This window comes from Anomaloglossus baeobatrachus, chromosome 9, assembly GCF_048569485.1.
Source record: "Anomaloglossus baeobatrachus isolate aAnoBae1 chromosome 9, aAnoBae1.hap1, whole genome shotgun sequence".
NCBI classification, from domain to species: Eukaryota; Metazoa; Chordata; class Amphibia; order Anura; family Aromobatidae; genus Anomaloglossus; species Anomaloglossus baeobatrachus.
In genome coordinates this window covers 62022393-62049811 of record NC_134361.1, presented here as the reverse complement: position 1 = coordinate 62049811, position 27419 = coordinate 62022393, and the positions used below count along the sequence as shown (strand labels likewise).

The following is a 27419-nucleotide window of genomic DNA, read 5'->3' as shown; positions in this document are numbered from 1 at the left end:
GCGGAAACCGGAGAACCCGGAGGAAACCCACGCAAACACGGGGAGAACATACAAACTCCTTGCAAATGTTGTCCTTGGTAGGATTTGAGCCCAGGACCCCAGCGCTGCATGACTGTGAGGGCAGTCAGAGAGTGAAACAGGCTACCACGGGTGGTAGTGAGGGCAGTCAGAGAGTGGAACAGGCTACCACGGAAGATAGTGAGGGCATTTGGACCCAATGGCCCTTGAGGGCCCTTCCAACTTTCCCATTCTATGATTCTTTGAGCCTTTCACATGTCTGTGTTTTTATGCAGATCCTGTTTCTTCCCAAAATTCACAGCGACATCCGTTTTTTATCTGAGTTACAGATCAAAATTACTCATACCAGTCTATGGATCAGTGAAATCACTGCCTGCACACATTGCCTTCTGTGTGTTGTGTATGATTAACCGTATTAAATGAGAAGCTTTTAATTTTTTTTCATGCATGAAATAAACTAATGGTAAGAACTGACCAAACACTGATGACACCAAAACCGCTTTTTGCATACGTTAAAAATCAGTAATCTCTGACTGAGGCCAAACAGGAATACCTGTATTTAATATATTGATGGCTGCACCGTACACGACGAGCAGTTATCACCTTTTGTGTTTCCCCTATTTCCTCATACATTGTAAGCTTGTTAATTATGTGTTATTCTGTAATCTCTGATATTGTCTGCACACGTCGCCCTCGGAATGATAAAGGAATATGTGGGCGCTCTATAAATAAAATTATCATTACTTTATTATCTCCTACAAATGTATGAATAAATCACCAGCCAATGTCCTACTCCAAAGGGTGTGTGTCTTCTGTCTGTCACGACCAGCCTTGGTTAGATAGTGGTAGATTATGTAGGAATACATCCATATTGATCTAGGGAATGGCAACACCCAGTTGTTGGTTCATTGATGCATTTCCAGGAGGAATAACAGAGGAATGGCACAACACAGTTCTAAGAAAACTGGGTCTAGAATGATTTCAAGGGGAATTTTAGCATATTGCCAGAGATGTCAGGTAAACTTTAAAAGTTATTAATTAACCTTTTCAGTTTATGTTCTCCTTCATATTCATTAACTTCAAATATCCAAAGTCCAAGAGTTAAAAAAATAAATCAGTTGTCTGATGTCACGAGTGTGTCATAGGCTGATGTGATCATGGGGGATCTGGTGTCAGAAGGTCACTGAGTATAGTTGATTGTAGATCCTCTTGGAGCTGGAGCTTATTTAATTCCATTCAGTGCTGGAGGGGTTAAGGTTCTTCTCTATCCTGCTGTGATCTAACAAGTAGTTGTTACTTTAGCTGCAGCCACGTCCGTCTGCTATAAATATCCACTCCTCATTTCTCCCTGTGTCGGCTATAGTTCATTCTATACTGTCCACTATGAAGGATCCTGTCTCTGAAGAAGCTTAGGTGTTCACTTCTGTTGCAGCTGAGAAGTTCCTGCTGGAGAAGCTGTGGAGTGTTATTTGTTGTGTTGTTGCCCACCTGTTTGTCTAACCTTCCTTGTGTTGTCTTATTGCAGTGGCTAGACCAGTGTCACGCTGTCCTTCACTAGTCAGGGTGAGTTCAGGGCCAGCAGGGGCCTAGGCACACGGTAGGAAGGACCATCTTGGTACATTAAGGAGTGCAGGGATCAGACTCAGGTGAGTGTTAGGAGGTTACCCTCATTCTTCTCATTTCCGGCACTAGTAGACAAGTTTTTTGTGGCGCTGTGCCTCATTTTTGATGACTTGGACCGAGTCTCCCTTGCTGAGTCCAAGCTACATAAGCTTTGGAGGGAGGAGGGAGGGGGAGAACGGTCAGCAGAGGTTTTTCGTTCGGAATTCTGCAGGTGGGCCACTGACAACTGGTGGAATGACTTTGCTCTTAGAAGTCATTTTTGGCAGGGTCTGTCTGAAAGGGTACAAAATGCCCTAGCTATGTTCGAAGAACTTGAGTCTTTAGAGGTCGCTATGGATTTAGCCATCTGGATTGATAGATTCCTCAGGGATAGACCTGTGTAGATCTCTTTTTCTATAGATATTCCTGGGCATGAAAGCTCTCTTATGGTTCCGGATGAACTCATACAGTTAGAGGGACCCTCTCCTCGCTCTGGGCCTCCTTCGGTTCACCGCAAGGTGGAGGTTTGTTTCTTTTGCGGTCAAAAGCGTCATTTTGTTGGTGCCTGTCCTAGGTGCTTAAACGAAAAAAAAATCCATCTGAAAAACTTCTAATCCCAGGCTGTGTGGAGGATACTTCCTCCACATCTGCATCTCAGTTTGTCCTACCTGCAGAGGTTGATATAGGTACAACAACTGAAATTATTTCTGTTCTTTTGGATAGCAGGTCGTTGGCCAATATGGTGGATGTTCTGTTGCCCAGATGCATGATCTCTCTTGTAGTATTCTCGCAAAACCTATCCCCATATATTTGCTATCAACTCTGTGCCTCAATTACAGAGGTGTTTGACGCAAGTTGTGCATAACTTGAACCTTCACATAGGGGTCCTTCACAATGAACTTATTTTGTGTCATGTTCTTGAAGGCTTTCCTACCCCTAGAGTACTGGGCATCCCCTGGCTAGTTAGGCACAATCGGGTGGTTGATTGGCAGTCAAGGGAAATTATTGGGTGGCGTGACTTATAATAACTGTTTGAACACTCTTCTCTCTACCGTCTCCACCGCGTGTTCTAATCTTGAGGTGAAGTGTTGAAGGCTCAGGGGGACACCCATGCTGTTTGTCTTTCAGGGAAATTAGTTGTGCCTTAACATTTATGCCTCAAAATTTTAGGGGATCATCATAACTCGGTTCTTGGGGGTCACCCAGAGAGTGAAGTGACCTTGAAACTTCTTTCACGTTGTTTTTGGTGGCAAAGGTTACTTTGAGAAGTGGTTGATTTTGTGTCTTCCAGTAATGTTTGTGCACGTTCTCAGACCCCACATACTCATCCGTCCGGGTCTTTTTACTGTTGGCTGTAGCTGACAGACCACGGACACATTTAGCTATGGATTTTATTACTGACCTTCCTTCATCTACTGGAAAAACTGTAATTTTAGTAGTGGTGGATACGTTTAGAAAAATGGTGCACGTCATTCCCTTACCCTTTCTCCCTAACACTAAAACGTTAGCTCAAGTGTTTTTTACCGAGATTGTGAAGCTTCACGGGGCTCCCTCCAATGTGGTGTCAGATCGGGGGACCCAGTTTGTATCTAAATTTTGGAAAGCGTTTTGTTCTCGTCTGGGGTACATCTTTACTTTTCTCCGGCATTCCATCCTCAATCTAATGGTCAGAGGGAACGTCTGAATCAAAGTCTGGAGATGTACCTTAGGCTATGTGCCCACGCTGCGGATTTACCGCGGATTTTGCCGCGGATTTGCCGAAAATCTGCAGCAGCGGCACTTCCAAGCCATTTCAATGGCATTTTGGAAATGCTGTGCCCATGCTGCGGATTTTTCCGTGGCGGATTTGCCGCGGATTTTGATCCGGAAAAATCTGCAGCATGTCAATTATTGTTGCGGATTTTTCCCATGCAAGTCAATGCAAGGTGTAAAATCCGCAAGAAATCCGCAGGTCTGTTCCCACAGGCTCTTTTTCCTGCGGATTTGGTGCGGATTTCGCAAACAAATCCGCAGGAAGTGATGTAGGATAGTTCAGGAAGAGGAAGTTTCACCATTTTGTAGTGTAGAGTAGTGGCAGTGTAGTCGTGTTGTGTCCGGACTCTGGATTGCCAGCTAAAAGCAGCTAGTTACAGGCTGCTTGCTTTTAGCTGGCAAAACAGGATCCCAGGTCTTTTTTCACAATTCTTTTTTTTTAAAAAAAAAATGTGCTCCGCTGTATTTTCACTGTCCAGCCCGATGCAAGCAAGCAACTGAGGGCTGTGCTTCTCAGCGGGATAAGGCTGAAGCATTCTCTGCCCCTCCCGCTGAGAAAAACAGTCCTCAGCTGCCCCTGAAAATGGCGGCTCCGTTGTGAAGCGCCATTCACAGGTGCTGTACCGAGGCTCATCCAGCTGCCCTGATGCATTGGCTGGCTGGGTAATATAACGGAGTTAATGCCAATTTTCTGCAAACTGGCACTAAGCCCGAGGTTCATAATGTCATGCCTGTGTAGACACGGCCATTATGAACCTCCGTTTGGTACTAAAGAAAAGAATACACTTTTTTTAAAAATTTTATTTGAAAGAAAAACACACACACATCCCTGATTGCCATCTTTATTACTCCCTGAATCCCCGACGATAATCCATGACAACTCCGAGCCGGGCTCCGATGTGCACCCGGCTGACCCGGGCACTGACGTCAGCCGGTGACAGCAGCTGTCAGTGTATTATTAAATGCTGCACAGCTCTTTTCCGGCAGCTGGGAACGTCTGATATCAGAGCCCTGGTCAGCTGACTTAATTCGCGAGCGCAGGCGGGTCAGCTGACGATGTGCACTCATGTGACCCGGGCACGGACGTCAGCCGGTCCCAGCAGCCGTCAGTGTTCGAGATGCTGCAAAGCTCTCTTCCGGCTGCTGGTACCGGCTGACGTCCGTGCCCGGGTCACATGAGTGCACATCGGAGCCCGGCACATCAGCTGATCGGTGTGCAGTCAGCTGACCCGCCCGCGCTCGCGAATTAAGTCAGCTGACCAGGGCTCTGACGTCAGACGTTCCCAGCTGCCGGAAGAGAGCTGTGCAGCATTTAATACACTGACGGCTGCTGTGACCGGCTGACGCTGTGACCCGGGCTCAGCTATGAACTGAGCTGACCCGGCCAGTGAGTTCTGCCGCTCACAGCAGCCGGCAGAGAGCAAACCAGTGATTACAATTGTCCTGGATTAACCTCTGAGGCTTGGGAGTAATAAAGATGGCAATCAGGGATGTGTGTGTGTTTTTCTTTCAAATAAAATTTTTCAAAAAGTGTTTTCTTTTCTTTAGTACCAAATGGAGGTTCATAATGGCCGTGTCTACACAGGCATGACATTATGAACCTCGGGCTTAGTGCCAGTTTGCAGAAAACTGGCATTAACTCCGTTATATTACCCAGCCAGCCAATGCATCAGGGCAGCTGGATGAGCCTCGGTACAGCACCTGTGAATGGCGCTTCACAACGGAGCCGCCATTTTCAGGGGCAGCTGAGGACTGCCCTCAGTTGCTTGCTTGCATCGGGCTGGACAGTGAAAATACAGCGGAGCACTTTTTTTTTTTTTTTTTTTTAAAATAACAGTGAAAGGGAACATGGCACCACATTTTTTGGCTGTAAGCTGCGGCCACCACCACTGGGTTATTATATACAGCCTGTTAAAATGCTGTATATAAGAGCACAGTGGTGTTGGCCGCAGCTTTTTACAAAAAAAAGTGGCGACAGGTTCCCTTTAAACATTTCTGCCCCTTTATTACAAAATGGGAGAAGAAAGGAGGGTTGGGACAGGAAATGACATAAAGAGCCTTTTTTTTTCCTTCAAAACAGACTAAGCTTTATTCAGAAACACAATAGAGTACAATGGACAAAATCCGCATTAAAATCCGCATCAAAATCCGCAACGAAATCCGCGTCAAATCCGCACCTATGCTAAGGTGCGGATTCCGGGGGAAAGCTGCGGATTTTGATGCAGAAAAATCCGCAGGTACTTTCTCCCGTGGACACATAGCCTTAGGTGTTTTTTGTCTGATAATCAGGAAGTTTGGGCATCTTACTTACCCTTGGCTGAGTCTGTGTTGAACAATTGTTGCAATATGTTCACTGCACTGTTGGGTCACAAATGTTTACTGCATACGGCTTTCACCCTCACTTGTGTGGTTTTAATAGAGATGGGTGTTCTGGGGTTCCTGGCGAGGAACAATTTTCTTTGTCACTCTCTTCTGTATGGCAAGGGGTACAGAACAATCTAAAGGTTGTCAGGGAGAGATACAAACGCATGACTGATAAGAGCCGTTTCTCAGGTCCAGACCTGTGTGTGAATGATTATGTATGTCTGTCCTCCAGAAATATTAAGTTGAAGATTCCTTCTTGGAAACTAGGTTCTAGGTTCACTGGTCTGTATAAGGTGATTGCTGTTATTAATCCTGTGGCCTTTTGTCTTGAGCTACCTCAAACACTTAAAATCCATAATGTTTCTCATAGGTCATTGCTCAAGAAATATGTTGTGTCGTTGGAGTCATCACCCTAACTTTAACCTCTAGTGATTGTTGATGCTAATTAAAAATTTCAGGTGGCAAAAATCATGGATTCTTATTTTGTTCGTCACTTACTCCAATATTTGGTACACTGGAAGGGTTATGGTCCGGAATAAAAGATGTGGGCACCTGCATCAGAAGTTAATGTCAATAGGTTGATGCATTTCTTCCATGCGTCTCATCCAAACAAACTTGGCCCTGAGGGTCTGGAGGCACCTTATAGAAGGATAGGGGGGTACTGTCATGAGTATGTCATGGCTTGATACTATCTCAGGGGGATCTGGGATCAGAAGGTCACAGTGTACAGTTGTTTGCAGATCCTTTTTAGTGCCTACTGTCACGGTTCAGCCTCCACGTCCACATGGCTAGGGGGCGGAGCCTTCTCGCGAGCCTCACTTCCGGAGCTTGGATGCTTTAAAAACTGACATCTCTGGTGAACCAGCGCCGGCTATAAGCTTAGCGCTGCTTTGCCTGTGACTGCTGGTCCTGTAAGTGTTATCCTGATCCGTCTGTGCCTGTGCCCCAGTGCACTGTCTGTGTTCCATCCCCTAGTCGTTCCGCCATTCCTCTGTCCCCTCTCCTACCTCCCCACTCGGTTGCTTCCTTTGGTACTGACCTCGATTCCGCTTCTGCTCTTTCCTCCGGTCCCCCTTCTGCCTGTACTGTGTTTGACCCAGTCTTCGTGACCATTCCTTGCACGCCATGCAGCTCTGCTCCCCAGCTGTGCTGTGAGGCAGTATACGAGCACACACTGTGTATCTACTTCCTGGTTCTTGTTGCTCTGTGTAGTGTCTTCTGCTGCAGAGCTCCGGCTCAACCTGGTGGCAGCTTGACACCTACTCATTGTTTAACCTGAGTTGGAACTTTAATTTAATTCCATCTGATGCTGAAGAGGTTAAGGTTCCTTTCTATCCTGATGTGATCTAACAGATAATTGTAACCTCAGCTGCAGCCACTCTCTTCTGCTATAAATATCCACTTATCACTCCTCCCTATGTTGGCTATAGTTCATTCTATACTGTCCACTTTGAAGGAGTCTGTCTCTGGAGAAGCTGAGGTGTTCGCTTCTGTTGCAGCTGAAAGGTTTCTGCTGGAGAAGCGGTGCAGTATTATTTGTTGTGTCTTTCCCCACCTTTTTGTCTTACCTTCCTTGTGTTGTCTTATTGCAGTGGCGAGACCAGTGTCACGCTGGCCTTCACTAGTAAGGGTGAGTTCAGGGCCATGACGGCACTTAGGGGGAAGGACCCGTCAAGGGACATTGAGAAGTGCAGGGATCAGACTCAGGTGAGTGTTAAGGCCCCGTCACACACAGAGATAAATCTTTGGCAGATCTGTGATTGCAGTGAAATCATGGACATATTGTTCCATTTGTACACAGCCACAAACCTGGCACTGATTGTCCACAATTTCACTGCAACCACAGATCTGCCGCAGATTCATCTCTGTGTGTAAAGTAGCCTTTAGGAGGTTTCCCCGCTTCTTGTTCCTTAGTGCCACAGCCTTCTGTTGTAATGCTTCCCTGGTTTTCCCTTTTCTGTTGCGTTGCTTGTCGGGAGTCCTCTCGCTCGCTCCTGGCGTGACATCTGATTCTGGGAAAGCTGGATAACAGTATGGACACCTTTTGCAGCTGCAACAGATGTTTCTAAAGCTTTCCCGCTCACCGGGTCTGCCCCTTTGTTGGGCTACAACTACCGGTATGTGTGCGCACACAGATGAGGTTGTCTTTCAGGGCTTCAGGAAAGCTGATTGAATCAATCATATGATTCATCACCCAGCTTTCCCAGACACAGATGTAATAAGAACTAGCAGAGAAGGTTGTATCTTCTGGTGAATGATTTATGGGCTCAAACACTTCTCAGAGTCGGATCTCCCTGGAGTCACCCCAGTCTCCAGCAGCGCACAGTGTCTGACATAACGCTGCTTCCTGTGTATGCTGGTGCACAGAAAAAGGAAGAAGCCTGAGATGTAATCAGGATGTGGGTACATTACAGAGATCTAGTCCCAGCAGCGCAGCCATGAACCCAGAGGAGCAGACTGTCACCTGGCTCATCTCCCTGGGGGTCCTCAACTCCCCCAAGAAGAACATCTGTGACCCAAACGACTTCTTAAAGTGCTCCCTCAAGGATGGGGTGGTGCTGTGCAAACTGATGAACCGGCTGCTCCCGGGCTCTGTGGACAAGGTAAGCATGGGGTTAAACCCGAGCATGACGTGGTTGAGCTATGGAGATACATATACAGTATACGGTTGTGATATGGGGCTGCAAGCGAGGGGGGAACCGCCCTGATCTCTGGAAATATAAGATGTCAGGACCTACTACTCTCAGCAGTCAGAGTATGCTGGGAATTGTAGGGTTAAGCTGAGCAGCTGGAGAAAGTTATAGAGAACTGGCAAAACTTTAGGCAAATAATAAAAGGTCGTTAAACAAAGGAGAAAGCCGCTAATGTTACATATATGTAAGAGGAGATGATCAGAGCTGGAGATCTCTGCTGAGATAAGGCGTGAAGAGCACTCCATCCTCTGCAGCCCGACATGGCTGATAGCAGAGAACAATAGATTTCAATAATAGAGGATAGACTTTAGGCTGTGTTCACACGCTGCAGCTATGGGCCTCTGTAAAGAGATGAAAAAAAAATGTAATCTGATGATCAAAAAATTATTTAATATACAGTTGTTGAACTGCCATGAATCCCAATGCTGCCGCAGTCTGAGAACGCAGCATAAGGGTTAAGTTTCCCATGGATCCCAATGCTGCCGCAGTCTGAGGAAGCAGCCTAAAGCCTCCGCCACACATCCGTGAAAACCACGTCCGTGTAAAACGGGCCGTTTTTCGGGTCCGTTTTCCGTTTTTTAGGTCCGTTTTTATGGTATGTGTGGCCTGCGTGTGTATCCCGTATGCTAGCCGTATGTGCGTGTGGAATGTCCGTGTGTGCGTGAGTGAAATAACTGACATGTGTATGTGTTGTCCGTGTGAAATGTACGTGTGTGATGCAAAATGTCGTTACTACATGTCGGAAGACAGAGTAGCAGGATGAGAATGAACTCGGGTGAACTTCACCCGACTTCATAGTCATGCTGCGGCTCTGTCTGTGTGCCGTGTACTGATTAGCGGTCACCTGTGAAGGATTCACCGGTGACCGCTAATCCCCCAAGTGACTGAAGTGTCCCCCCCTCTCTCTTACTCACCGTTCCCCGATCACCGGCGCTGCACAGCGTTCACACTGCTCCGGCGGCTTTTTCTAATTTGAAAAAGCCGGCCGCTCATTAAACAATCTCGTATTCCCTGCTTTCTCTCCCCACCGGCGCCTGTGATTGGTTGCAGTCACACACGCCCACCACGCTGAGTGACAGCTGTCTCACTGCACCCAATCACAGCAGCCGGTGGGCGTGTCTATACTGTGCAGTGAAATAAATCTTCCCGATTTGCCCTGGTGCGTTGGCAAATCGGGGTAATAAGGATTTATTGGCAGCCCATAGCTGCCAATAAGTCCTAGATTAATCATGTCAGGCGTCTCCCCGAGATACCTTCCATGATTAATCTGTAAGTGACAGTAAATAAACACACACACACGAAAAAATCCTTTATTAGAAATAAAAAACACAAACACATTCCCTCATTACCAATTTATTAACCCCGACAAACCCTTCATGTCCGGCGTACTCCACAGACCTCCAGCGTCGCATCCAGCTCTGCTGCATGGAGGTGACAGGAGCAGCAGAAGACACCGCCGCTCCGGTCACCTCCACGCAGCTAATGAGATGAGTAGCGCGATCAGCTGCTGTCACTGAGGTTACCCGTGGCCACCGCTGGATCCAGCGTTGGCCGCGAGTTACCTGACTGACAGCAGCTGATCGCGCTACTCATCTCATTAGCTGCGTGAAGGTGACCGGAGCGGCGGTGTCTTCTGCTGCTCCTGTCACCTCCATGCAGCAGAGCTGGATGCGACGCTGGAGGTCCGTGGAGTACGCCGGACATGGAGGGTTTGTCGGGGTTAATAAATTGGTAATGAGGGAATGTGTTTGTGTTTTTTATTTCTAATAAAGGATTTTTTCGGGTGTGTGTGTGTTTTTTTACTGTCACTTACAGATTAATCATGGAAGGTATCTCGGGGAGACGCCTGACATGATTAATCTAGGACTTATTGGCAGCTATGGGCTGCCAATAAATCCTTATTACCCCGATTTGCCAACGCACCAGGGTAAATCGGGAAGAGCCGGGTACAGCCCCAGAACTGTCGCATATAATGTATGCGGCAATTCTGGGCGGCTGCTGACTGATATTGTTAGGGTGGGGGGCTCCCCACAACGTGGAGCTCCCCATCCTGAGAATACCAGCCTTCAGCCGTATGGCTTTATCTGGCTGGTATTAAAATGGGGGGGACCGCACGCCGTTTTTTTAAATTATTTATTTATTTATTTCACTGCACAGTATAGACACGCCCACCGGCTGCTGTGATTGGGTGCAGTGAGACACCTGTCACTCAGCGTGGTGGGCGTGTGTGACTGCAACCAATCATAGGCGCCGGTGGGCGGGTAAAGCAGGGAATACGAGATTGATTAATGGGCGGCCGGCTTTTTCAAAATAGTAAAAGCCGCCGGAGTTATTATAACAGCCGTGCAGCGCCGCGCCGGAGATCGGGGAACGGTAAGTATGAGAGAGGGGGGGAACTGACCGACAGACAGCTAGAGGGACAGATAAGACAGAGAGACCGACCGACAGACATAGAGACCGACCGACGGACTGAGGGAGAGAACGAAACAGAAAAAGAAAAAAGACCGACATCACATGAAAAAAGCACAAAACGTACAGGGAGCAAACAGAGATGCGTCCGTGTCACTCGGACGTGCGCACAGACCCATTGACTTTCATTGGGTCCGTGCTGCGTTTTGCGTGCAGAAAACGGACATGCTGGCGTGAGACACGGACCAAAAAACGCATCACGGAGACGGACTCACGGACATAACCAAAAACGCAATTGTAACCGCTGAGATATAGTAACATTGGTGCACGTTTGGCCGTGTCTCCAGTATACACGGAAATGGACCAAACACGCACGTGTTTCACGGATGTGTGTTTCAAGCCTAAGGGTTAAGTTTCCTGTGGATCCCAATGCTGCCGCAGTCTGAGAACGCAGCATAAGGGTTAAGTTTCCCATGGATTCCAATGCTGCCGCAGTCTCAAGGAAGCAGCCTAAGGGTTAAGTTTCCCGTGGATCCCAATGCTGCCGCAGTCTGAGGACGCAGCCTAAGGGTTAAGTTTCCTGTGGATCCCAATGCTGCCGCAGTCTGAGAACGCAGCATAAGGGTTAAGTTTCCCATGGATTCCAATGCTGCCGCAGTCTCAAGGAAGCAGCCTAAGGGTTAAGTTTCCCGTGGATCCCAATGCTGCCGCAGTCTGAGGACGCAGCCTAAGGGTTAAATTTCCTGTGGATCCCAATGCTGCCGCAGTCTGAAAACAGAGCCTAAGGGTTAAGTTTCCTGTTGATCCCAATGCTGTCGCAGTCTGAGAACATAACCTAAGTCATGGGTCCCCAATTCCAGTCCTCAAGGGCCGCCAACAGTGCATGTTTTCAGGATTTCCTTAGTATTGCACATGTGATAATTTAATCACCTGCACAGTTGATGATTCCAACACCCATGCAATGCTAAGGAAATCCTGAAAACATGCACTGTTGGCGGCCCTGGAGGACTAAAGTTGGGGAACCCTGACCTAAGGGATAGGTTTCCCGGGAATCCCAAAACACAGCCTAGGGTTAAATTCCTGTGGATCCCAATGCAGCCGCTGTCTGAGAACGGAGCCTAAGGGTTAAGTTTCCCGTGGATTTCAATGCTGCCACAGTCTGAGAATGCAGCCTAAGGGTTAAGTTTTCCATGGATCCCAATGTTGCAGCAGTCTGAGAGCATAGCCAAAGAGTTAAGGTCCCGTCGATCCCAATGCTGCCGCAGTCTGAGAACACAGCCTAAGGGTTAAGCAGCAAAAACAAAGCAAACATCGCCAGCATTCACTTCTATTGCTCCAGGAAATGAGTCCATGTGCCTTCCACCTGTGACCACAGGTAAAGCATGAAAAAAGTGTGTAGGATAGGCACCAGGATAAAATAATAGAGTTTATTGCACAAAAATATCAAAATATTTTAAAAAAGCATGCTGGTTCTCTTATGCATTTCAAGTGCAAAGTGCTTAAGGGTTAAGTTTCCCGTAGATCCCAATGCTGCTGCAGTCTGAGAACGCAGCCTAAGGGATAAGTTTCATTTATTTGAGCCAATAATCGATAAGCGACCTGTGTTGTAAGTTTGTTCGTCGGAGGACTGGATCGTTTGTACGCTGCCGCAGTCTGAAAGCGCAGCCTAAGAGTTAAGTTTCCCGTGGATCCCAATGCTGCTGCAGTCTGAGGACGCAGCCTAAGAGTTAAGTTTCCCATCGATGCCAATGCTGCCGCAGTCTGAGAACACAGCCTAAGAGTTAAGTTTCCCATGGATCCCAATGCTGCTGCTGTCTGAAAACGGAGCCTAAGGGTTAAGTTTCCTGTGGATCCCAATGTTGCCGCAGTCTGAGAATGCAGCCTAAGGGTTAAGTTTCCCATGGATACCAATGCTGCTACAGTCTTAGAACGCAGCATAAATGTTAAGTTTCATTTATTCGCGCCAATAATCGATAAGCGACCCGTGTTGTAAGTCTGTTTGTCGGAGGATTGGATCGTTTGTACCAGTATAAAACTCAGTGTAGTCAGCAGCACATTTATTACTAAACAGAGGGTGAAACAAGCCAGAAAACGACGGATGATCGACTTGTATATCGCCAACTGGCGCTTAATAATGGGCGAAAGTGCATTGCCCATGGCAGGAACAGTCCCGCAGCTTGTAGTGATCTGTGAGAACCGTGTTTATGCAAGTATTAACCCAATAGAGACACATTCCTAAACACACGCCAGAAATTCTTCAATGTAGAGAATCCCGGTATCTGCAAAAACTTTCACATAGTGCTCACATAGTTTCAATAGGGTTTTATATTTTCAGGTAAATGGCATACATAACAGCAATATCCTATGTGGAATTTGTGCTAAAACGTCCCCTGCAGTGTATTTTCCTCCATAATATCATCTTTGATAAAGGATAATGAGTGTAGTTTATCCATGCAGCCTCCTATGTGTACGGATACCACCACTTACGCTACATATATTCCAAATTTGGTGCAGGTTTAGATTATATATTTCAGGTGTATTAAAATAAAAACAATGGAAAACTAATAGAGTGTATTCCAATCTGAAACATTTATGGCGCATGAACAGGATAAGCCACATAATGTCTCATGGACTGATATCGATCTCAAGAACTGGATATATAAAAATATACTGGGCAGTTTGTAAAATGTATGATGAGATGTTTCCTTTGTGTGTAGATAGTGAAACAAGTGTATTGTGCCAACTACTGATTATGTTAAGTGATAAACTACTGCAAAGGGGCCCACCAGAGGATTCTCCTGCTCTCCAGTGGGCCAGTCCGGTCCTGGATGGATATTAATCTTAGTGTTTTGCAATGTTTTTATGCCAAGCTCCCCACACTATAAAAGGAGAACAGACCTAGACATTGCAAAAAACCCTCTCTAGAGACATAGCATGTACCCCCTGGAGCACATGTACCACAGGCTGCAAACTTAAAGGGAGCCAACCATCAGGATTTTCATATATAAAGTAAAGCCACTGCTATACTGGCACTAGGATGCTGAATGTACACATACCATTTTTTCTGAGATTGGATATTTAATTTCAGAAATATGTGCAAGTAAAGTTCTAGCAATGCACTGCTATTTGATTGACAGGTGCAACAGGAAGGGAATATGTGGGTCGGATCTTGCTATCTATTCCCACCCCTGTCTACCTGCCTGACCTTCCTCCCCCTCTCAGCATCATAGATGTTAATTCCGGTGCAGGCAGACAGGCAAAGGCAGGAATAGATTGCAAGACCCGACCCACAAATTCCCTTCCTGTTGCACCTGTCAATCAAATAGCAGTGCATTGCTGGAACTTTACTTGCACATATTTCTGAAATTAAATATCCAATCTCAGAACAAAAGCTCTGCTTACATTCAGCATCCTAGCATCAGTATAGCACTGGCTTTACTTTATATATGAAAATCCTGCTGGTTTGTTCCCTTTAAGATCTAGGGCCCGATTCATTGTTGCAGTTGTGCCTTTTTGATTTAGCCTTTGTTTTCTTTTTCGACAGTTTTTCATTTGCAACTTATTCTTCTTTTCATTTGTGTGTTTTTTATATGTTCGCCTGTTTGTTTTTATATTCTCCATTGGCAGGGTTAGGGGTTTCAAGATGTTTACAGCCATTTAATCAATTATATCTTTTTTAGAAAAATTGGAAACATTTGTACTCCAGTCCTTCTCTTAGAACAATCCTATGTATGTAGAGAATTTTTGCACAAATATTAAAACATGTTTGCGAAACATGCAACTTTTGGTTCTAAAAAGAATAAAGGCATTTTCGGATTTTGCAAAAAAATCATGAACTGCCTGCTCTATTTTGAAGAATTTGACCCCAAAAATTCAATGAATACCGAATGTGAAGGAAGGGAATAAAGTTATTTAAAATAAAACAAATGATGAATGGAGCCCTTAAGGGTGCTTTACACGCTTCGACATCACTAACGATATATCGTCGGGGTCACATCGTTAGTGACACACATCCGGCGCCGTTAGCGACATCGCAGCGTGTGACCCCAACGAGCAACGATTTTTCACGTTTTTGCGCTCGTTGACACGTCGCTCCTTTTCAAAATATCGTTGCTGTTGCAGGTACGATGTTGTTCGTCGTTCCTGCGGCAGCACACATCGCTATGTGTGACACAGCAGGAACGATGAACATCTCTTTACCTACGTCCACCGGCAATGAGGAAGGAAGGAGGTGGGCTGCATGTTTCGGCCGCTCATCTCCGCCCCTCCTCTGCTATTGGACGGCTGCCGTGTGACGTCGCTGTGACGCCGTACGAACCGCCCCCCTTAGAAAGGAGGCCGTTCACCGGCCACAGCAACGTCGCAGGGCAGGTAAGTGCGTGTGACAGGGACTAGCGATGTTGTGCGCCACGGGCAGCGATTTGCCCGTGATGCACAACCGACGGGGGCGGGTACGCTCGCTAGCGATCTCGGTACCGATATCGCAGCGTGTAAAGTACCCCTTAGTGTATGAAAGTACTAATCCCCCTTAGGCTGCGTGCCCACGACCAGGGTTCACAGAGTTTTGGGTGCAGCGTGTTTTTGCTGCTTCCAGAATTCTGCATTGTACGGTACAAGCACAGTGGATGGTATTTCTAGAAACCCCATCCACCGTGCTTGTTTTTCCTGTAGGGAAAACTTACCTGTGGTGCGGTTCCCAAGCGACAACATGTCAATTCTTTGCTTTGGAGCCTGGATCGTGGGCAGCTGCGTGCTTCTGCGGAGGAGACTCGCGCCCCCCCCAGGTCAGGACCCGCCGCGTTCAGGTTGCATAATGTATGTAGAGAACCCTTATCTATGAAAGTACTAATCCCCCTTAATGTGGATGCACATGCAAGGGTTAGGAGCGTTTTGGACGCAGCTTGTTTTCTCTGCTTCCAAAATGCTGCGTTGTACAGTACAAGCACAATGGATGGGATTTATAGAAATCCGATGTCTACTTTGCTTCTTTTCTCTACGAGGTAAACTGACATGCGGTGATGCGGCATGTCTTCCCGAGCCGCAGCATGTCAATTGTTCTCCGGAGGGAGAACAAAGCGAAAGTCAGCAGCGGCCTGAACCCTGATCGTGGGCACAGGCCGCTGCGGTCTCCTGCGGAGGACATTTGCTGCCCCGCAGGAGAGGACTCTGTTTGTCTGGATCATGTGCACCCAATCTTATTGTGATTCTACCAGACAGGGCGGCACGGTGGCTCAGTGGTTAGCAGTGCAGTCTTGCAGCGCTGGGGTCCTGGGTTCAAATCCCACCAAGGACACCATCTGCAAAGAGTTTGTATGTTCTCCCCGTGTTTGCGTGGGTTTCCTCCGGGTACTCTGGTTTCCTCCCACACTCCAAAAACATACTCGTAGGGAACCTAGATTGTGAGCCCCAATGTGGACAGTGTTGCCATTGTATGTAAAGTGCTGTGGAATTAACAGCGCTATATAAATGAATAAATATTATTATTATTAATTGATGGGGATCTTGGAAGTAATACCTCTTGCTGTCGGTTTGCTGTTAACTGTCCTGCTCACTGCATAGAGCCTATGGATCCGATGCCTACAGTCCTGGCACACTATATAACGGGCTCATAAGCTGAGCAGCGCGCTCCCTATATGTAGCATGGTGTTCTCCACCAGAAGATGATACCGTGGGAGAATATCTCTGGAATTCAGCATGGGACATGTTATGAAAAATGAAATCTGTATAGAATCAAAGACATACATGGCTATGATATGGACGCAGAGCGGTCTAGAGGCCCTGGATAAGGGATCTGTACAGTATAGACCTGTAAACACCCCGTGTTACACCGTGACCAGCGTGAGGACATCATGCAGAACAGCGCACATCTGCGGAAAGGAGGAAGTCACATTTTAGGCTACTTTCACACATCCGGTTTGAGCCCTGCGGCTCAATCCGGCTGTGAAAACTATGCAACGGATGCGGTGAAAACACCGCATCCTTTGCATCAGTTTTTACATGCGGCCGGTCCGGTTTTTTCCGGTTGCGGCATGCTACTGAGCATGCGCAGTGGAAAATACCGCATGCGGCGACCGGATGCGGTTTTTTCCGCATCGCGCCGCATCCGGCCTCCATAGGGATGCATTGAAAAATGCGCCGCAGCGGCCGGATGCGGCGCGATGCGGTGTTTTTTGCCGGAGCAAAAAACGTTGCAGGGTACGTTCGATCCGGCCGCCGCATCGGCTAAATCTGCCGCATGCGGCAAAAACCGGACCGAACGCAAGCCCCTACGGCACAATGCGGCACTAATGTAAGTCAATGCAAAAAAAAACCGCAATCGGCGTTACAAAAGCCGGTTGCGGTTTTTCTGCAGAACGCCGTATTGTGCCGCAGAGCCAAAATCCGGATGTGTGAAAGTACCCTTACACATAGCCACATGGCGTTTGATTAGACACATTTTGAATCCAGATCTCAGCTCCTCCTCTGCTGTGATGAGCGGCCCGGCCTACACATTCCTCATCTATACCGTGTGGGATCGCTTCCTGCCGCCGCTGTAATACAGGCGTAATCCAAGGGTTGTTCTGTATAATCTGCACTCGTGTAACTGGGCAAGAAAGCACGGAAACATAGAAAGACAAGTTAATGTAGGTTAAAGGGAACCTTTCATGTCCCCAAATGCTTTGCACATAGTGGGCTAAATAGCCACACAACTAAGAACATTGGCATAAAAATATGATTTTACAGATAAATAAATAAAAATTATATATTAAAATAGTGAGGGCAAATATACAAAAGAAAGTTCACAAAAGAGCACATATCAGAAACAGGGCATTGTATTCGTGGCAATATAATAAATACAAGTGCATCTCAATTACTTAGAATATCCTCAAAAAGTTAATTTATTTCAGCAATACAATGCAAAAAGAGAAACACATATTATATAGAGTCGTTACACACAGAGGGATCTATTCCTCTATATTATATAGAGTCATTACACACAGAGGGATCTATTCCTATATATTATATAGTCATTACACACAGAGGGATCTATTCCTATATATTATATAGAGTCATTACACACAGAGGGATCTATTTCTATATATTATATAGAGTCATTACACACAGAGGGATCTATTCCCATATATTATATAGAGTCATTACACACAGAGGGATCTATTCCTATATATTGTATAGAGTCATTACACACAGAGGGATCTATTCCGATATATTATATAGAGTCATTACACACAGAGGGATCTATTCCTTTATATTATATAGAGTCATTACACACAGAGGGATCTATTCCTATATATTGTATAGAGTCATTACACACAGAGGGATCTATTCCCATATATTATATAGAGTCATTACACACAGGGGGATCTATTCCTTTATATTATATAGAGTCATTATACACAGAAGGATCTATTTCTACATATTATATAGAGTCATTACACACAGAGTGATCTATTCCTATATATTATATAGAGTCATTACACACAGCGGGATCTATTCCTATATATTATATAGAGTCATTACACACAGGGGGATCTATTCCTATATATTATATAGAGTCATTACACACAGAGGGATCTATTTCTATATATTATATAGAGTCATTACACACAGAGGGATCTATTCCTTTATATTATATAGAGTCATTACACACAGAGGGATCTATTCCTCTATATTGTATAGTCATTACACACAGAGTGATCTATTCCTATATATTATATAGAGTCATTACACACAGAGTGATCTATTCCTATATATTATATAGAGTCATTACACACAGCGGGATCTAATCCTATATATTATATAGAGTCATTACACACAGGGGGATCTATTCCTATATATTATATAGAGTCATTACACACAGAGGGATCTATTTCTATATATTATATAGAGTCATTACACACAGAGGGATCTATTCCTTTATATTATATAGAGTCATTACACACAGAGGGATCTATTCCTCTATATTGTATAGAGTCATTACACACAGAGGGATCTATTCCCATATATTATATATAGTCATTACACACAGAGGGATCTATACCTATATATTATATAGTCATTACACACAGAGTGATCTATTCCTATATATTATATAGAGTCATTACACACAGAGGGATCTATTCCCATATATTATATATAGTCATTACACACAGAGGGATCTATACCTATATATTATATAGTCATTACACACAGAGTGATCTATTCCTATATATTATATATGTCAGGGCCGGGCGGTCGGGCAGACCCAGGAGGTGGATCCACTGGGCCGAACTCTAAGATGGTGGTAGGGAGTCCGGTAGCTGAAGCACTGATGGGCAGCAGAACAGTCCGTGCAAGTGAAGGTAGCGGAGGAGTCCCTGGGACCACGGAGTCACAGATGGCAGTCCGGGTGACGTAGCTCAGGTTCGGAAGCCAAGATGATGTCAGGCGGGGTCCGGAACCTTTGGAGCAAGATGACGGGTCACCGCAGGGATCCGAGATGGTACGGACTGTCAGATGGCAGACGGACAGCGTGCGGGGCTCGGGATTCAGCAGGACTGGATGGCGTGGCGGGATCAGCTCTAGAAGAGAGATACGTAAGTATGGCAGGAAAACACAAGGAGACCTGACTCCTAGCTCAGAAAACACGAAGATCAGGCCCCGCCCCCTTGGACAAGAACCCCCTTTATACCCCGTACCTGTCTAACCTCATTTCCTGTTAATGGGCGCTGGCCCTTTAAGAAAGGGTCAGTGACCGCGCGCGCGCCCTAATGCGCATGCGCGCGGCCCGGGTGCCAGAAGCCAGGGAAGGAGGCTGAGAGGAGGACGCAGGGGAGCCGGCCAGGGCCTGGGAGGCCGTCGGGCGCCGGGATCGGCGGCCAGGGAGCCTAGGAAGGACGGGCACAAGAGGCTGGGACGCGGGGAGCGTGGCAGGTGAGCCGGGGAGCGGGACAGGAGACCCGGGAAGGGGAGCCGAGGACCCGGGGAGCGTGACAGTACCCCCCTCCCCACGCCCCCCTCCCCGCAACCGGGACATGAAGGCACGGATCAGAGGAGAGCCCACGTTCTCCCTGGGTTCCCAGGATCTATCCTCAGGACCATACCCCTCCCAGTCCACCAGGAAGAACTGCCGGCCACGAACAGTCTTCATGGCCACGATATCCCTTACCGCATAGATGTCGTCCTCAGCAATAGGAGGAGGAGCCGGACTGGCAGCAGCGGAGAAGGGACCAAGGAACACCGGCTTGAGTAGAGAGACGTGGAAGGAGTTGGGTATTTTCATCGTGGTCGGAAGCCTCAGTTTGTAGGAGACCTCATTGATCTTGCTGAGGATCTTAAACGGCCCGATGTAGCGAGGACCCAGCTTGTAGGAAGGTATCTTCAGTCGGATGTACTGGGAAGCAAGCCAGACCAGGTCACCAGGAGAGAAACACGGAGGGTCTAGACGCCTTTTGTCAGCGTGTTTCTTCATCCGCTGGGAAGCGCGCCCAAGGGACGCCTTGACAGAGTCCCAAATAGTAGCGAAGTCACGGGCTACAGTATCAGCAGTAGGGACATCCGAAGAAGGGGATATAGGCAACGGGACGGAAGGCTGCAGTCCGTAAACGACATGGAAGGGAGATTTGGAGGACGACTCACTGACGTGGTGGTTATGGGAGAATTCAGCCCAAGGCAGAAGCGTGGACCAGTCGTCGTGATGGGCGTTGACATAGTGACGTAAGAAGGAGGTCAAGATTTGATTGACCCTTTCCACTTGGCCATTAGACTGAGGATGGTAAGCGGAAGAAAAGTCCAGAGTCACTCCCAGATGTTTGCAGAGAGCCCTCCAGAAGCGGGAGGTGAACTGAGTTCCTCTGTCGGACACGATGTGGGAAGGAAAGCCATGCAAGCGGAAGATATGTTGTATATAGGCTTCCGCGAGTTCCTGAGCAGAGGGCAGTCCGGGCATAGGGACGAAGTGAGCCATTTTGGAGAACCGATCCACCACGACCCATATGACTGTGTGTCCGGATGATACTGGCAAGTCCGTAATAAAGTCCATCGCTATGTGTTGCCATGGAACTGAGGGTATCGGCAGAGGCAGAAGACGGCCATAGGGCAGGTGTTTGGGCGTCTTGTTCCTGGCACAAGAGGGGCAGGCAGAGACAAAGGCGGCAACGTCCGTGCGAAGGGATGGCCACCAGTAATGGCGTACAATCGCACCCCATGTTCTCTTCTGGCCTGCATGGCCGGCTGTTTTCGAGGCATGACCCCAGTGTAACACTTTTTGCCTGTCGGTCTCAGAGACATAGGTCTTCCCGGGTGGTATCTGGGCCAGAGTGACAGGGGCCACCGGAACAATCTTGCTAGGAGAGATGATAGGTTGGGTAGTCTCTTCCTCCTGCTCCAGAGGCATGAGAGACCTAGACAAGGCATCAGCGCGTATATTCTTGTCTGCGGGTCGGAAGTGAAGCTGGAAGTCAAACCTGGCAAAGAATAAGGACCACCTGGCTTGTCGTGGGTTCAGTCGCTGAGCGGACCGCAGGTATTCCAGGTTCTTGTGGTCCGTGTAGATAATCACAGGGTACACTGCTCCTTCCAGGAGGTAGCGCCACTCCTCCAGAGCCAGTTTGACCGCCAATAGTTCTCGGTCACCGATGGTGTAATTACGTTCAGGTGCTGAGAAGCTTTTAGAGAAGAAACCGCAAGTCACCATCTTCCCGGAGGAGGATTTTTGCATGAGCACTGCTCCAGCTCCTGAGGAGGAGGCATCCACCTCTAAGGTGAACTGGCGGTTTAACTCCGGTCGGTGGAGTACAGGAGAGGAGGCGAATGCTCGCTTCAGGGAGCAAAACGCGGCGTCGGCCGCAGGTGACCAGTCCTTTGGATTAGCCTCCTTTTTGGTCAGAGCGGAGAGAGGGGCAGTCAGGGCGGAGAAGTGAGGGATAAACTGGCGGTAGTAGTTGGCAAATCCCAGGAACCGTTGGATTGCCTTCAGTCCAGACGGGGGAGGCCAGTGGAGGATGGAGGAGACCTTCTTTGGATCCATCTGCAGCCCAGTACCCGAGATGATGTATCCCAGGAAAGGAAGAGAAGACTGCTCAAAGACGCACTTTTCATATTTGGCGTAGAGATGATTCTCTCTCAGTCTTTGTAGAACCAGCTTTACGTTCTCTCTGTGGGTCTGGAGGTCCGGAGAGAAGACAAGGATGTCATCCAGATACACTACTACACATACGTAGAGGAGGTCCCGGAAAATGTCGTTCACCAGTTCTTGGAATACGGCAGGAGCGTTACACAGACCGAAGGGCATCACGCAGTATTCATAGTGCCCATCGCGAGTATTAAACGCGGTCTTCCATTCGTCTCCAGAGCGGATACGAACTAGGTTGTAGGCACCCCGAAGATCCAGTTTGGTGAACACACGGGCTCCTCTGAGCCGATCGAATAATTCGGGGATGAGCGGTAGAGGGTACTTGTTTTTTATGGTAATCTGATTCAAGCCCCGGTAGTCAATGCATGGGCGTAGGTCACCCTCTTTCTTCTTAACGAAGAAGAAGCCTGCTCCCGCAGGAGAGGAGGATCTCCGGATGAATCCCTTTGCCAGGCTTTCCGTGATGTAGGTGGACATGGCCCTGGTTTCGGCTGGAGACAACGGATATATCCGTCCTCGAGGTGGTGTTGTTCCTGGGAGCAGGTCGATGGCGCAATCGTAGGGACGGTGTGGCGGAAGTACCTCGGACTCCTTCTTGTCAAAAACGTCCGCGAAGGACCAATAGGCCGAGGGCAGACCCGGTAGGTACTCAGGAACCGGAGGTCGTCGGACTGGTTGTATAGACTTTATACATCTTTCATGACAGGCAGAGCCCCAACGGGTGATTTCGCCAGTACCCCAGCTGACTGATGGTTCGTGTGTTCGCAACCAAGGAAGTCCCAGCAGGATTTGATGGGACATGTGTGGAAGGACGTAGAGAGAGATGTTCTCGGTGTGCAGAGCACCGATACGCAGTTCCACCGGCTTGGTGATCCAGGAGATGGTATCAGAGAGGGGTCTCCCATCCACCGAGGCAATCAGTAGGGGCTTCTCGAGTAGAGTAACAGGCAGCTGGTATTTGTCCACCGTGGCCTGCTGGATAAAATTGCCTGCTGCTCCGGAGTCGAGGTATGCCTCAGCCGTGAAGCGCGTCTCTCCTGTTGATACTTGTACCGTCCACATAACTGGGTCTGAGAGAGTCCCAGCACCTAGGGTGGCCTCTCCTACCAACCCTAGGCTTTGGAGTTTCCCGGCCTTTCCGGACAGGAGCGTAGGAGATGTGTGCCCTCTCCGCAGTAAAAGCAGAGGCCCTTGGCGAGCCGCTCTGCTCGACGTTGGTCAGACTGTCTTACTCGGTCAACCTGCATGGGTTCGTGGACAGGAATCCCAGCTGTTGATGACTGTGGCACAGAGGATTTCTGTGGCGGGGAGGAGTGCCGTACCGCACGTCGCTCACGAACCAGCTCCTTGGAGCGCTCCTGAAAACGAATGTCCACTCGAGTGGCTAGGGCAATCAGGGCATCTAGGGTGGAGGGCACGTCACGACCCGCCAACTCATCTTTGATGCGACTCGAAAGTCCTTCCCAGAAGGCGGCTGTCAGGGCCTCATTATTCCACCCGAGTTCAGAAGCCAAAGTGCGGAAACGGATGGCGTATTGGCCCACCGTCAGTGTTCCTTGACGTAGGCGGAGAAGTGATGAAGCAGACGCAGAGGCGCGTCCCGGCTCGTCAAAGGTACTGCGAAAGGCCTGCAGGAACTCTTGAAGATCCTTGGTCATGGGGTCCTCCTTCTCCCACAAGGGGTTCATCCACGCCAGTGCCTCGCCCTCCAGGTGAGACATGATGAAGGCGACCTTGGCTTGGTCGGAGGCAAACAGATGTGGCAGCTGCGTGAAATGAAGGGAACATTGGTTTATGAAGCCCCTGCAGGTCTTGGGATCTCCAGCATAACGAGGTGGTGACGCCAAACGGAGTCGGGAGGCATCCGACGCGGCTGCCACTGGTGCGGGAGCCGTGGATTGCCTAGTTGGGGACCTGGTTGCCGCAGGCGTCATTGATGCTTGTAACGTGTACAGGCGGGTGTCCACGGAGGTCATAAATTGCAGCATGCGGGTCTGGACTTCACGCTGGCGTTGGAGTTCCTCTTGCAGGGCCAATAGTGCTGCAGCGGGATCCATGGCCTGATCTTACTGTCAGGGCCGGGCGGTCGGGCAGACCCAGGAGGTGGATCCACTGGGCCGAACTCTAAGATGGTGGTAGGGAGTCCGGTAGCTGAAGCACTGATGGGCAGCAGAACAGTCCGTGCAAGTGAAGGTAGCGGAGGAGTCCCTGGGACCACGGAGTCACAGATGGCAGTCCGGGTGACGTAGCTCAGGTTCGGAAGCCAAGATGATGTCAGGCGGGGTCCGGAACCTTTGGAGCAAGATGACGGGTCACCGCAGGGATCCGAGATGGTACGGACTGTCAGATGGCAGACGGACAGCGTGCGGGGCTCGGGATTCAGCAGGACTGGATGGCGTGGCGGGATCAGCTCTAGAAGAGAGATACGTAAGTATGGCAGGAAAACACAAGGAGACCTGACTCCTAGCTCAGAAAACACGAAGATCAGGCCCCGCCCCCTTGGACAAGAACCCCCTTTATACCCCGTACCTGTCTAACCTCATTTCCTGTTAATGGGCGCTGGCCCTTTAAGAAAGGGTCAGTGACCGCGCGCGCGCCCTAATGCGCATGCGCGCGGCCCGGGTGCCAGAAGCCAGGGAAGGAGGCTGAGAGGAGGACGCAGGGGAGCCGGCCAGGGCCTGGGAGGCCGTCGGGCGCCGGGATCGGCGGCCAGGGAGCCTAGGAAGGACGGGCACAAGAGGCTGGGACGCGGGGAGCGTGGCAGGTGAGCCGGGGAGCGGGACAGGAGACCCGGGAAGGGGAGCCGAGGACCCGGGGAGCGTGACAATATAGAGTTATTACACACAGAGGGATCTATTCCTATATATTATATAGAGTCATTACACACAGGGGGATCTATTCCTATATATTATATAGAGTCATTACACACAGAGGGATCTATTTCTATATATTATATAGAGTCATTACACACAGAGTGATCTATTCCTGTATATTATATAGAGTCATTACACACAGAGTGATCTATTCCTATATATTATATAGAGTCATTACACACAGAGGGATCTATTTCTACATATTATATAGTCATTATACACAGAGGGATCTATTTCTACATATTATATAGTCATTACACACAGAGTGATCTATTCCTATATATTATATAGAGTCATTACACACAGAGGGATCTATTTCTACATATTATATAGTCATTATACACAGAGGGATCTATTTCTACATATTATATAGTCATTACACACAGAGTGATCTATTCCTATATATTATATAGAGTCATTACACACAGAGTGATCTATTCCTATATATTATATAGAGTCATTACACACAGAGTGATCTATTCCTATATGTTATATAGAGTCATTACACACAGAGTGATCTATTCCTATATATTATATAGTCATTACACACAGAGGGATCTATTCCTATATATTATATAGAGTCGTTACACACAGAGGGATCTATTCCTCTATATTATATAGAGTCATTACACACAGAGGGATCTATTCCTATATATTATATAGTCATTACACACAGAGGGATCTATTCCTATATATTATATAGAGTCATTACACACAGAGGGATCTATTTCTATATATTATATAGAGTCATTACACACAGAGGGATCTATTCCCATATATTATATAGAGTCATTACACACAGAGGGATCTATTCCTATATATTGTATAGAGTCATTACACACAGAGGGATCTATTCCGATATATTATATAGAGTCATTACACACAGAGGGATCTATTCCTTTATATTATATAGAGTCATTACACACAGAGGGATCTATTCCTATATATTGTATAGAGTCATTACACACAGAGGGATCTATTCCCATATATTATATAGAGTCATTACACACAGGGGGATCTATTCCTTTATATTATATAGAGTCATTATACACAGAAGGATCTATTTCTACATATTATATAGAGTCATTACACACAGAGTGATCTATTCCTATATATTATATAGAGTCATTACACACAGCGGGATCTATTCCTATATATTATATAGAGTCATTACACACAGGGGGATCTATTCCTATATATTATATAGAGTCATTACACACAGAGGGATCTATTTCTATATATTATATAGAGTCATTACACACAGAGGGATCTATTCCTTTATATTATATAGAGTCATTACACACAGAGGGATCTATTCCTCTATATTGTATAGTCATTACACACAGAGTGATCTATTCCTATATATTATATAGAGTCATTACACACAGCGGGATCTAATCCTATATATTATATAGAGTCATTACACACAGGGGATCTATTCCTATATATTATATAGAGTCATTACACACAGAGGGATCTATTTCTATATATTATATAGAGTCATTACACACAGAGGGATCTATTCCTTTATATTATATAGAGTCATTACACACAGAGGGATCTATTCCTCTATATTGTATAGAGTCATTACACACAGAGGGATCTATTCCCATATATTATATATAGTCATTACACACAGAGGGATCTATACCTATATATTATATAGTCATTACACACAGAGTGATCTATTCCTATATATTATATAGAGTCATTACACACAGAGTGATCTATTCCTATATATTATATAGAGTCATTACACACAGCGGGATCTATTCCTATATATTATATAGAGTCATTACACACAGGGGGATCTATTCCTATATATTATATAGAGTCATTACACACAGAGGGATCTATTTCTATATATTATATAGAGTCATTACACACAGAGGGATCTATTCCTTTATATTATATAGAGTCATTACACACAGAGGGATCTATTCCTCTATATTGTATAGAGTCATTACACACAGAGGGATCTATTCCCATATATTATATATAGTCATTACACACAGAGGGATCTATACCTATATATTATATAGTCATTACACACAGAGTGATCTATTCCTATATATTATATAGAGTCATTACACACAGAGGGATCTATTCCCATATATTATATATAGTCATTACACACAGAGGGATCTATACCTATATATTATATAGTCATTACACACAGAGTGATCTATTCCTATATATTATATAGAGTTATTACACACAGAGGGATCTATTCCTATATATTATATAGAGTCATTACACACAGGGGGATCTATTCCTATATATTATATAGAGTCATTACACACAGAGGGATCTATTTCTATATATTATATAGAGTCATTACACACAGAGTGATCTATTCCTGTATATTATATAGAGTCATTACACACAGAGTGATCTATTCCTATATATTATATAGAGTCATTACACACAGAGGGATCTATTTCTACATATTATATAGTCATTATACACAGAGGGATCTATTTCTACATATTATATAGTCATTACACACAGAGTGATCTATTCCTATATATTATATAGAGTCATTACACACAGAGGGATCTATTTCTACATATTATATAGTCATTATACACAGAGGGA

General features: G+C 46.8%; 1 protein-coding gene across 2 annotated transcripts in view; it reads left to right on the top strand.

Annotated features, from left to right (window-relative positions):
• Positions 1-8106: 8106 nt before the first annotated feature.
• ARHGEF6 (Rac/Cdc42 guanine nucleotide exchange factor 6) overlaps positions 8107-27419 on the top strand; it is a 210417-nt gene continuing 191104 nt past the window's right edge. For both annotated transcript variants that reach the window (XM_075323761.1, XM_075323760.1), the window contains exon 1: positions 8107-8339. In XM_075323761.1, the coding sequence (XP_075179876.1) occupies positions 8175-8339 (165 nt within the window). In that variant the 5' untranslated portion in view covers positions 8107-8174. The remainder of the gene's footprint in view (positions 8340-27419) is intronic.